This window comes from Pantherophis guttatus, chromosome 1, assembly GCF_059756535.1.
Source record: "Pantherophis guttatus breed Tessera chromosome 1, ASM5975653v1, whole genome shotgun sequence".
Taxonomy (NCBI): Eukaryota; Metazoa; Chordata; class Lepidosauria; order Squamata; family Colubridae; genus Pantherophis; species Pantherophis guttatus.
Genome location: NC_142063.1, coordinates 3626632 through 3640415, shown reverse-complemented (window position 1 = coordinate 3640415; position 13784 = coordinate 3626632). Strand labels below are relative to the sequence as shown.

General features: G+C 41.9%; 1 protein-coding gene across 1 annotated transcript; it reads left to right on the top strand.

The window, feature by feature from the left end:
• Positions 1-3453: 3453 nt before the first annotated feature.
• On the top strand, positions 3454-8538 carry LOC148116266 (vomeronasal type-2 receptor 26-like). Its single transcript, XM_087883558.1, has 5 exons — positions 3454-3491; positions 4129-4420; positions 4674-5534; positions 7983-8201; positions 8377-8538. Exons 1-5 carry the CDS (start codon positions 3454-3456, stop codon positions 8536-8538), a joined length of 1572 nt encoding a protein of 523 aa, XP_087739684.1.
• The last annotated feature ends 5246 nt before the right edge of the window (positions 8539-13784 follow it).

Here is a 13784-nt window from a genome sequence, read left to right as displayed (position 1 = left end):
CTCTTTTTCTCTCCATGATCACATTGGCAGTGCTGGCAATTTTCCTTAAACATTGTGACACACCAATCGTCAAGGCCAACAACCGAGATCTCACCTACATCCTCCTGGTCTCCCTCCTGCTCTGCTTCCTCTGCTCCTTCTTGTTCATTGGTCAACCTGGGAAGCTCACCTGTCTCTTCCGACAAACTGCCTTTGCCATTCTCTTTGCCCTTGCAGTTTCCTCTGTCTTGGGAAAAACTGTCATGGTGGTTCTGGCCTTCATGGCCACCAAGCCAGGGAACAAGGCAAGGAAACTCTTAGGAAAATCACTTACTAACTCCATTGTCATAGCCTGTCCCCTGGTCCAAGCAGTTCTTTGTGCCACCTGGCTGGTAACCTCTCCCCCGTTTCCCAACTTGGATTTCCATGCCTTGACTAGGGAGACCATCTTGGAATGTAATGAAGGCTCAGCTTTAATGTTTTATGCTGTCCTCGCCTATCTGGGTTTCCTGGCCCTTGTCAGTTTCACAGTGGCCTTTTTGGCTAGGAAATTGCCTGACAGCTTTAATGAAGCCAAGTTCATTACTTTCAGCATGCTGGTCTTTTGCAGTGTTTGGATCTCCTTCCTCCCCACCTACCTGAGCACCAAAGGGAAGTCCATGGTGGCTGTGGAGATCTTCTCCATCTTGGCCTCTGGGGCTGGTCTCTTGGTTTGTATCTTTTTCCCCAAATGCTATATTATCCTACTGAGACCCCATCTGAATTGTAGAGAAAACATAATGAAACACAAGAATCTCTGATTTGTCCTGGGATTGGGAAATTTTACTTGGATTGGGGGATTTTGGACAGTTGTTCCTCATAAGGTCCCAATGATCATCTGAGTAATATACATTGATATCAAAGGTGTGGATATTTATTAATTAAACAAATTTATATCTAGTCATTCAACTCACACACAGCTGTGACTCTGGGCAGCTGAAAACAAATTTTGTTAAAATCCATCATATAATAAATCCATCATATAATACATCCATGATATTTTTTAAAAAACCCGTAACCCACCAATTTACAGCAGGAAAGTTTCCCACTTTAATCACAGTGTCTAAAATGTGCTGGATTGTGTTGGGTGCCTAGGGAGCAGGAGGGCAAGACTTTTATTTTACAAAAGGAAAGGTTGCTAATTAAAAAAAAGAGAGAATGAAATTGTAAATTGTGAATATCTTCAAGTAGTGCACAAATTAAATCTGCACTAAAAATCATATAGTTTATATTAAAACTATTTAAATAGAAAACAGTATTTCCTATAATCCCTTAATTTACCCTATCTACTTTTTAAGTGCAATTTCACTATATATTCACATCTTTATATTATATATCTCAATAAATTTATTCATTGTTGACTTCTATGTTTCTGCTGTCTTAATTATAGTTTATCATTGTCACTCTCCAAGGAGCTACCCTCCTTTTTCTATGGAACTCAATCTGCCTTTTATTTTATTTTTATTTTCTGCTTTTTCTTTCCAGTCTGTCTTTAGTTTTTCTTTGCCTCTTCTGTTTGTTCCTTGAGGGCCTTCTTCACCTTTCTCTTCTGGCTCTTGGCTCCATCTGAGAAAGCATCTGGAACAACATTTACCTCAGTCAGTTGCCCAATTGATAGACCAAGACCACAATTGATAGACCAAGACCACAAAAACCACAATTGTGGTTTTAGAAATAGATTTTCCTCCTGTCAAAATGACAAAATTACTCCAGTGTTATGGGGATAATAGGCATTTCCCTCTCCTGAGATTCATCAAACACTAGTAATCATTACTTCATCTCAGTGGATTTCCACAAATTAATCCACCTTAACCCTAAACAGGTTACATGGTGAAAACATGTTTATCTACAAGCTCCGAATATTATATCTGGGTCCTTTTACAGTTGGAGCTTAGAATGCTTATGTGAAGATTGAAAACTCCACTTGAACCCTCTGAAGTCACCAGAGCATCACAGTTCCTGCAAGACCCTCCTTTGACTTCCTGTAGTCTCTTTCTGTGTCCAATGAGTTGGCTTTTAGTATGGCTATGGCTCTTACCTGCAACTGTCCAGATGGACCTGAGGCCAAACTGCTTCTGGAAGAGAACTTTCCAAGAACAAAAAGACTATTATAGACCCGGAGATCTCATTATCGGTGGAAACCTACCTCTCTCCCTTACTAAAGTTCTACAGCTCCCACGTGAGCCTCCTGCTGATTGGGATACCTATTCTTTGTAAGTGTTTCTTGATTGTCTTGGGGCAATGTGAAAAGGGTAGTTTTGAACATAGGACATACTTAAATCCCATTCAGCCTCCGTTGACGTAGGACCTTCCTAGTTAGAAGACATTGATTCTCTTTGATGAATCAATCTGCCTCTAGTCCCCTTTTCAAGCCCTCTGACTCTTCAGTGATAAAGAATAACTTGTCACACAAGGGAGTCAACCTTTTCTCCATGTTTCTGTAGGTAAGGTGCACATTGCAAAGAAACCAATATGGACTGAACTTGGGGAGAAATAATATTAGGTCCTTCTGTCTTATTTCTGCATCGAATTCATCTTCCTGTCTCATTATTCTGATGATTTGTAATGCCACCCTTCATGCTTGCATTGCATTCTATGTAGTGAAGGTCTGCCTTTTATCCCATCAAGCCTGGCTTCCCACCAATCACCTGTTAATCCTGGGCACTTCTGGTCAGTGGAGCAAGCTTCTTTGGAGAATCCCCAACAGAAAGAGTTCCACATTCTGACTAATTGAAAGGGCTTTTTCTACATGGGGGGGGGGAATACATCTTCATATCAGACATTAATACAATTGAGAGAGACCAGAGATATTTCACGAGAAGAGTCCCCCACTCCTCTGCTCACAACAGAATACCTTATACCCCCAGGCTTGAAATTTTGGGCTTAGACAATTTTGAACTTTGCCCCCTTCGGTCTGACTTAAGGATAGTACATAAAATTATCTGCTACAATGTCCTACCTGTCAATGACTACTTCAGCTTCAACCACAATAATACACGAGCACACAAAAGATACAAACTTAATTCACACAATAGATACAAACTCGATTGCAGGAAGTACAACTTCAGCAACAGTGTGGTCAATGCTTGGAATGCACTACCTGATTCTGTGGTTTCTTCCCCAAATTACCAAAACTTTAACCTTAGACTATCTACAGTTGACCTCACCCCATTCCTAAGAGGTCTGTAAGGGGCTTGCATAAGCGCACCAGCGTGCCTACCGTCCCTGTCATAATGTCCCTTTTTATTTGTATCCATTTCATGTTTATACATCCATTTCATGTATTCATAATCATGTATATACTTTTATCTGTAATCTTATATATGCTTGACAATTAATTAATTAATTAATTAATCATTTCTAGCAGCAAAAGTCAACCTGGTCAGACATTCATTTGATTTATAAAGCCACCTAATTCAAAAGGACTCTGAGAACATGATAGGGTGCCAGATTGGGAAAAAGTGCTTGAGAACGTAGGACAGAAGATGACATGACTGGAGATAATAAAATGTGTAGTTTTGTCAAGATAGCAATAGCAATAGCATTTAGACTTACATACTGCTTCACAGTGCTTCACAGCCTTCTCTAAGTGGTTTACAGCATATTGTCTCCAACAATCTGGGTCCTCATTTTACCCACCTCGGAAGGATGGAAGGATGAGTCAACCTTGAGCCTGGTGAAATTCAAACTGCCAAATTGCAGGCATCTGGCAGTCAGCAGAAGTAGCCTGCAGTACTGCACTCTAACCACTGTGCCATCATGGCTCAGCCACATTTCCTTAACTGGACTGAAAAGTTCATTTTGGAAAAGTCAATACTGACTTGAACTGGGCTCATGATGTAAATGATAATTTATGGATCAATTTACTTAAATTTGCTGTGGAGAAAGGGAAAGGAAGCTTTGTCATACACTGTTGACAATAATAAAAAAAATATCTTACTGATTGACAGTAACCCTGTATTCCGACAGCAGTAAAACAAATCAACCAATTTGTATTGATCTGTTCTATGATTAACTCCTAGAATCCTGGTAATGCTTTCTTAACCAAATAAACAGTACATCTCCCTCCTGCTCCTGTCTAATTCTTGTCCTCTAACACTTGCGACAAAGACCTGTTCCCAAGAACTACCAACACATTCTGGCTTTGGCATTTGCCATTCAGGAGGTCAACAGAGACCCATATCTCCTCCCTAACATCACTCTGGGCTTCCGCATCTATGAAGAGAACCAGTATGCAAGCATGGTCCAAGATGTCAGCCTGTCTCTGCTCTCCAGCAGGGGAAAAGTGTTTCCTAACTATAAGTGTGACACACAGGACAACCTTCTCTCTGTCCTTGGGGGTCTCAACTCCAGAACCTCATACCAGATGGCAACCATATTTGGCAATTTCAAGATTTCTCAGGTACTTGGACACGCAACATGTTGAAAAGGTAAATGCTGTAAACTCTGCCCTTGTATGGTTATTGCCAACAACTCCCAGAGTCATTTCTGTGACCAGAAGAAAACATCTCATGAAGGTGCAAAGTTGTGGGGAAGAAGGTCCAGAATAGGATACCCTGCTAGTCTAAATAATCTGAGGTTAGTAACAAAAAATACAGGTTCCATTTTCCTTGCTTAACCCCTTCCTTTTTCTTCCATCTCCACCCTCCCTTCAGCTAGGATACCGCTTCTCTGACCCTGTTCTGGGGGATAAGACTCAGTTCCCCACCTTCTACCAGATCGATCCCCAGTATGACCTACAGAATGCAGCCATTGTCCAGCTCCTTCTCTATTTCCAGTGGAACTGGATTGGGATTGTTGTTCAGAAGTCAGAGAGCAGTGACCATTTCATCTGGATTTTTGATGCAACACTCGCCCTGAATGACATTTGCATACAATTTGTAAAACAGATCTTGCCCCGAATCTCAATATTCAATGAATTGAACAACGAACAAATAGATCTGCTTTGGACAATTTTGAGCAATGATGCTCAGGTTGTGATTGTCGCAGGGGATTCAAATACTCTGCAGAGCCTTATATTATCTCTCTACTTTTATGAAGAAGCGAAGCACACTGCTTTTGGGAAGGTCTGGATCCTGACCACCCAATGGGAATTTTCAGCTATTGGCTATCACTATGAGTGGGGGAAACTAAAATCTTTCCATGGTGCTTTGTCTTTCACGGTCCACACAAAACCGGTGCCAGGATTCAAAGATTATCTCTGGGCTCTGAATCCACATGAACCCCACGGAGACGTCTTTCTCCCTGAATGGTGGGAAGTTGTATTTGACTGTCAGGTTTTGAAGGCAGGTCTGGCCTCACCTGATGGCCGAAGGGTTTGCACAGGGGAGGAGAAACTGGACACCCTCCCGGCCTCCGTCTTTGATGGAAAGATGACCGGTTTCAGCTACAGTGTCTACAATGCTGTCTATTCTGTGGCACACGCATTACATGCTGCGTATATGTTGGAATCACAACTGGCATTGAAGAGGGGCAGAAAGAAGCCACACCTTCACCTCTCTATGAAGTCCTGGCAGGTAACTGTTCAGATCTTCTCTGCTGGTTTGTAAGTACATGCTTAAACTTCAAAGACAAGACTGGATTTGTTAAGAAAGCATCTGAACTGAAATAGTCAAGGTAAATAAATGAACAAATAAATAAAGAGGAGACTGTACTTTGATTGTAAGATTGGTGATCAAGACAAGGGTCAGGATTAGGCCCAAAACCTATAGTAAAGGGAATGCATACATGTATTAACTGCGGCTAGAATTGTATTTGCACAAAACGGCAAGAGTGAAGAGATCCCGACTGACGAGAATGTTATTAGGAAAATGTTGGAATGTGCAGAAATGAATAGGTTAACCTTAGCTATACAGGAGAAAGAGCAAACTGAATACTGTATGACGTGGGAACTATTTTATGGATGGCTGGAGAACAAAAACAGAAACTAGAAATAAATAGAAATGAGTGAAATATAGAAAATATGTAAAGACAAAGATGTAAACAATATGATGACTTTTACTAATATTTTTGATAAGACTCTTGTGTTTAATATTACTATTATATTCTTACTGGAAGATATTTTAAGAGGGAGAAATGAATAGGTTTATTATGCTTATTATTATTAGTGTAAGATTAGAGAATCAATATCAGAGAACTAGAGATTAGAGAACTCATCAAATTTGTAGGTGACACCAAGCTGGCAGGAATAGCCAACACTCCAGATAGACTCAAGATACAGAAGGATCTTGACAGACTTGAACATTGGGTGCTATCTAACAAAATGAAATTCAACAGTGAAAAAAGCAAGGTTCTACATTTAGGGAAGAAAAACAAAATGCACAGGTACCGTATATGTGGTACCTTGCTCAATAGTAGTAACTGTGAGAGGGATCTTGGAGTCCTAGTGGACAACTATTTAGATATGAGCCAGCTGTGTGCAGCAGCTGCCAAAAAAGCCAACACAGTTCTGGGCTGCATCAACAGAGGGATAGAATCAAGTGTTAATACCACTTTATAATGCCTTGGTAAGGCCACACTTGGAATCCTGCATTCAGTTTTGGTCCCCATGATGTAAAAAAGATATGGAGACTCTAGAAAGAATGCAGAGAAGAGCAACAAAGAGGATTAGGGAACTGGAGGCTAAAACATATGAAGAACGGTTGCAGGAACTGGGTATGTCTAGTTTAATGAAAAGAAGGACTAGGGGAGACATGATAGCAGTCTTCCAATATCTCAGGGGCTGCCCCAAAGAAGAGGGAGTCAAGCTATTCTCCAAAGCATCTGAGGGTAGGACAAGAAGCAATGGGTGGAAACTAATCAAGGAGAGAAGCAATTTAGAGCTAAGGAGAAATTTCCTGATAGTTAGAACAATTAATCAGTGGAACAACTTGCCTGCAGAAGTTGTGAGTGCTCCAAAACTGGAAATTTTTAAGAAGATGTTGGATAACCATTTGTCTGAAGTGGTGTAGGGTTTCCTGCCTGGGCAGGGGGTTGGACTAGAAGACCCCCAAGATCCCTTCCAACTCTGTTATTCTATTCTAATATCAATGTAATGAAGATTGTGAATTTTGTTTGCCATTGCACAGAGATATTTGCACCCAGAAGACATACTGTTTAATGGAAGATGAAATGTTCAAAATAAAAAATATATAGCAAAAAGAAAAGACAAAGGTCAGGGGTTTGGGTTAGGGGCAAGAAAAATAATGAAGGACATCAATGCCTCTTGCAAGAACTGGAAGAACATGCAATATCAGTGCATCTCATTCATTACTTCATTCATGAAGTTATTCATTAACAGCTTAACCAAAAACATTTTGCAGAGAAGTCATTTGGAACCAGAGTTTGACCCATTTATATTTCCAAACACCTTGTTTTCCTTTGGGAATAATTTGTAGTTTCAGTCCTTGAAGCTGAATATCCAGCAGCTCCAGAAATAGAACTTTCCCTCAATCTATAGCTTAGTTGTAACTTTGATATAACCAGATATCATATTTTACAAAGTTAATTAAATCTCCTTTCAGCAAGATATTCTTCTCTCCCTTCAAACTTCCATTTATGGGGAAAATTAATTTTAGTTTTTTAATGTTTGCCCATTTATTCATCAAAGGTGATTCTCTCCATCAGCCAACAGCACACTTGCAATTGTGTGTCTGCAGCAGTGCGTAATAAACTCACAATGCTGTGGTGGTGGTGGGAAATAGGAAGAAACAATAAGAAATATTATCTATGTTCACCACACTGAGTTACTTGTAAAGTAATAAAGACTGGATAAAAAGTAATTACTACATAAAAGAAATGAAGAGATTGCATGTAAAAATCTTTTGGGGAATTGCTGAGTTCATCAACTTTAACAATGGCTGGCTTTTATCTTTCTTTCCTTTCTGGGATACAGAAAAACATTTATTATGCATATTGCAATTTAAAATCTCTTTATATAAAGTCATGGACTTTTTGGTTGTCTGTTGCTTGTTTTGCCATTCCAGATGCATGTCTTCTTGAGAAAGGTCCTTTTCAATAACACCGCTGGGGACGAAGTCTCCTTTTCAGAAACTGGGATGAAATACGCAGGATTTGATATCCTCAACTGGGTCGTCTTTGCAAATATGACGATCCTTCGAGAGAAAGTCGGATGGGCCAATCCGGAGGCTCCTTCAGCTGAAGGTTTCAGCATCAACCCTGACGCCATTGTGTGGGCCAATCAGGTGGGGAGTAGATATTGTTTCCAGGGTTCAGGAAGGCTGAGAGGAAGGACCAGGTTGTTGTGATGCAAATTCTATTCAGGGGAAGGAAGAGGAGGGCTGCATTTATGTAGACCCCAAAGCCAATCTGAACATTTCTAAGCTCTCCGTCTCAAAGCTAATCTCACTCTCCTTTCAGACGAAGCCTTTCTCCCGATGTGTGAAGAGCTGCCTTACAGGACAAGCCAGGAAAGTTGCAGAGGAGAAGCCCACTTGTTGCTATGGATGTGTTTCTTGCCCAGAAGGGACCATTTCTAATCAAACAGGCAAGTTGCTTGAGGAGGCCCTCAAGCAGGAATGAGGAGGTCTGGTGTGGCTGCCTGGGGAGGAGTGATTTAGATTTAGATTTTTAGATTTTATTAAAGTTCTATACCGCCCTTCTCTCAAAGGACTCAGGGCAGTGTACAGCCATATTTAAAACACATATAAACCACAAAAATTAAGAACAATTTAAAAACAGATATATAAAATTTGGCCCACGAAATTAAAAACTAACAAACACCCCAATTAAGAATTCCTATTAGGCGAGCCCGGCTTGTTGGGATAAAAGGGTCTTCAGGGCATGGCGGAAGGTATGCAGGTCAGGGATCATACAAACCTCTAGGGGCAGCTCATTCCAGAGGGCTGGTGCCCCCACAGAGAACGCTCTCCCCCTGGGTGTCGCCAATCAACATTGTTTGGCCGACGGCACCCTGAGGAGCCCCTCTCTGTGGGAGCGTATTGGCCGGTGGGAAGCTATCAGCGGCAAAAGGCGATCTCGTATATATCCTGGTCCTAAGCCATGGAGCGCTTTAAAGGTGGTAACCAACACCTTGAATCGCCCCCGGAAGACCACTGTGAGCCAGTGCAGTTCGTGCAGGAGAGGTGTTACATGTTGCCCCCATAATCACCCCTGCACCCGCATTCTGGACTAGTTGGAGCCTCCGAGTGCTCTTCAAGGGGAACCCCATGTAGAGAGTGAGAGAGAATATGAGGTGGCAAATCAGTTGAACAAATCAACATGAAAGTCATTCAGAACTTTTAAGAGTGGTATGTTGAATGGATCTTTTAAGTTGTTAGCAGCAGTTTTCTATGTGTATTTTAATATTTTATTAAACACTGACCAGAGTCAGAATAACAGATTTACAGAGTTGGAAGGGACCTTGTAAATCATCTAGTCCAAAGCCCACCCAAGCAGGAGACCCTATACCATTCCTGAAAGATGGCAGTCCAGTCTCTTCTTGAAAGCTTCCAGTGATGAAGCTCCCACAACTTCCAAAGGCAACTTCTGTTCCATTGGTTGATTGTTCTCACTGTCAGAAAATTTCTCCTTATTTTCAGGTTGATCTCTCCTTGTTTAGTTTCCATCTATTATTCCTTGCTGGTCTTCAGATGCTTTGGAAAATCGGTTGACCTCCTCCTCTCTGTGGCAGCCCCTCAAATATTGGAACACTGCTATCATGTCTCCCCTGGGCCTTCTCTTTCCTCAACTAGTTCCTGTAACCATTCTTCATATGTTTTAGCCTCCAGTCCCCTAATTATCTTGGTTGCTCTTCTCTGCACTCTTTCTAGAGTCCCAACAACTTTTTTATAGTGTGTTGACCAAAGCTGGATGCTGTATTCTAGGTGTGGTCTTACTAAGGCTTTATAGAGTGATATTAGTACCTCACTTGATCTTGATTGTATCCCTCTCTTAATTCAATTTAGGATTGCATTGGCCTTTTTGGCTGCCGCCTCATATTTAATTGGTTGTCCACTAAGACTCCAAGATCCCTCTCATGGTTACTGCTATTAAGCCTGGTTTCACCCAGTCTATATGTGTACTTTTGGTTTTTCTTGCCTAAGTGTAAGACTTTATTTTTCTCTACATTGAATTTCATTTTGTTAGGTAGGGCCCAGGATTCAATTCTGTCAAGATCCATCTGGATCTTGAGCCTATCTTCTAGGGTGTTGGCTATTCCTGCCAGCTTAAAGTCATTTATGAAGATATTGAAGAGTACTGGGCCTAGGACAAAACCTTGTGGTACCCCACTGCTTACTTCCCTTCATGTAGACATAGACCTATTAAGGACTACTCGTTGAGTATGGTTTGTAAGTCAGTTATGAATCCATCTGATGGTGATGCTATCTATCCCACCTTTTTCTAGCTTACCAAGAAGTAACTTCATTGTCGAATGCCTCGAGTCCCTCAGTGTGGGAGATGGGAATTTCAAAATGTAATAATGAAATAAAACAAATCAATTAATTCATTATATAATTACTCCTGAGAAGTTTTTAGCTGCTGATTCCACTGGATCCTTCTGTGTTGTGTGCAGCAGAAATAAAGAGATGGGGAGCATGGGGCATTTCAGTTTTTTCATTGGGAAAACAGTTCCCCTCAAGGATAATCCCTGGTTCTCTATCTAATATCAGCTGATGCCTGTTCTTCCAGATGCGGCTCAGTGCACCCCCTGCCCAGAAGACCAACAGCCAAACAAGAACCACGTCCTGTGCATTCCCAAGACCATGAACTTTCTCTCCTATGAGGATACACTCGGCTCCATTTTAGTTTCCCTAGCTCTTTTCTTCTCTTTGACCACAATCCTCATGTTGGCAGCCTTCATCAAACACTGCAACACACCCATCGTCAAGGCCAACAACCGCAACCTCACCTACATCCTCCTGGTCTCCCTCCTGCTCTGCTTCCTCTGCTCCTTCCTCTTCATCGGGCAGCCAAGGAACCTCACCTGTCTCCTCCGACAAACCACTTTCGGCATCGTCTTCTCCACTGCCATTTCATCCGTCTTGGCAAAAACTCTGACTGTAGTTCTGGCCTTCATGGCTACTAAGCCAGGAAACAGGGCAAGAAAACTCTTGGGGAAGCAGCTGGTGTTAGTCCTGGCCTGTCCCCTCGTGCAAACAGCTCTTTGTGCCTCCTGGCTGGCAATCTCCCCCCCATTTACTAATTTGGACTTTCATTCTGTGAAGGGAGAAATTGTGCTGGAATGCAATGAAGGTTCAACCGCCATGTTTTATGCTGTTCTGAGCTACATGGGTTTCCTGAGTCTCATCAGCTTCATAGTGGCTTTTCTGGCCAGGAAACTACCAGACAGTTTTAATGAAGCCAAGTTCATTACTTTCAGCATGCTGGTCTTTTGCAGTGTCTGGGTCTCCTTTCTCCCCAGCTATCTGAGCACCAAAGGGAAGTCCATGGTGGCCGTGGAGATCTTCTCCATCTTGGCCTCTGCAGCTGGTCTGCTGAGTTGTATCTTTCTCCCCAAATGCTACGTTATAGTGCTGAGGCCAGAACTGAACAATAGAAGTCACCTCATGAGGAAGATTAAGTAGAAAAGCAAGAAAACACATAGTCACTTCTGTACAGGTTAATATAGAGGTTTCCACTCCAACTACGTCCAGACACAACAAGCACATGCTAGCTAAAATAACATTATGGCTATTTTATTCTATTTGCTGACTCATTTTGCTGATTCCAACTCATAGTTAGAGTCTTGACTTAACTATCTGCCCTAGTTAGAAGGGTCTGCAAGAAGCCTTTCAGTTTTATTCAAACATACAAATACTTTAACCAGAAGGAAGTCTGTTTAGCTTTATACCTCCCTCCCTTTTATCATGAAAAGCTCAGCTTTTAATTATTGTGCTTGTAGTATTGCATAACTTTTCATTGTTTGCAATAATTTGCATTACCTTGAGCAACCGAGCTGAAATTGTTACCACTTAATGTCAGATGCTGTTAACAGTTCCCATCACAGGCTGTTAGAATTGATCATTGAATAAAGAAAATATTTATATCTTCTACCAATGTCAACTACATTTTCCCCCAGGATCCCAGATTGGACATCCAGACGCACCTTTTCCAGTCTTTATTTTTTAATGAAGTCAGCCAAACTGCACACCAGTTCCATCTTAGGTACTGTGACCCTATCCAGAACAAAGGATAGAAAATCAGTGGATCTTCTTATGAGTTCTCTTTTAAACTGAAAAGTTAAAGATTCAGCCTGTGAGTTCTTTCTATGTATATTGTCTCATATTTCTATCACTATTGATAATATATTACTATTATCTCAATGCTATCACTAGTACATAATTGCTATATGCTACTATACTACTACTACTATACTACTACTGCTGCTACTACTGCTACTACTACTACTACTTGTCAGGGTTCTGACCGGTGCCCTCATGAGCCTCAAGCCAAACTTCAAAAGAAATCCAGTTATTTATTAGGGAGCTTCATGTCGGCATATTCCAAGTGAAGCCAACTCTGACCCCTTGTAATTTATGTTCTGGCTCTGACTCTGTTTCCCCCCTCTGACTGATAACAAGGTGTGTCATCAGTCGCATTCTCCAATGAAGCAATTTTGCGGGTTGTAGAGATCACTCCCCTCTGGCCACTCTGGGTAACTGCGGAGAGAGCCTTGACAGAGATATGGCTGGAATGTGCTTTTGTTTTGACTGATGTTCTGCCTCGCTGAGATCATCCACCAATGCGACCAATGCCGTTTCTGTGCTGTGCCCAGGCCTGAAGCCGGACTGGAGCGGATCCAGATAGACAGCTTCATCCAGGTACCCAGGAAGTTGTCACGCCACCACACTCTCAACAACCTTCGCCAAGAAGGGAAGGTTGGAGATCGGACGATAGTTAGCCAAAACAGCTGGATGCAGAGCAGGCTTCTTGAGGAGGGGCCTCACCACCGCCTCTTTCAAGGCGGATGGCAAGACACCCTCACTCAAGGAAGCGTTGATAATCCCCTGGAGCCAGCCTCGCGTAACCTCCCGGGAGGCCAGCACCAACCAGGAGGGACACGGGTCCAATAAACATGTGGTCATGTTCAGCCACCCCAGTATCCTGTCCACGTCCTCGGAAGCAACAGGGTCGAACTCCTCCCAAATGGCAGTCTCAAGACCGGCACCCATCATCCTGTCTGTACCTACCCAGTCAGAGACCAAGCCTTCCCGAATCTGAGTGATTTTATCGTGCAGATACTGGACAAAATCCTCAGCATATGTCATCCATCTCATCTATAATGCAATTCTTAACCGCATAGAAACAATAAAATGATAAATACAAACAACAATTTGAATTAAAAGAGAGCCAATCCATGAAACATCAGGATTGGGAAGAACTGCTTGAAATCCAGGATGCCATTAGAGCAGGCAAAAGTGATTTCCATGGACCATTTGTGTTCAGTTCAGTCCTCAATGATTCTTTGTTTTAGAAATGCTGTAGCTCAATGTCAGATGTCTTCCTTTGCATGCTGACATCCGAGATGTTCAGGATCTATCTGTAGGTGAGAAGTGCCACTGGCCTGAGACTAGTGAGACTAGGGTGAGACTGACACTCAATGTCCTCAATTGGGACATCCATGACCTGCACGACTGAGAATCTCAACACACTTCTTGCTTTCTTATACATCCTGGTTAATCATTACATTTGAATGTCTATGGAGATTCTCAGACATCCAAGTCATGGTTGTCTTTTGGCACCTTTGGGATATTATCTTTGATGTTTCTGAAAAAAAAAAAAAGATCTGCCAACACCTAGAAGCAACTCAACTTATAACCAGAACC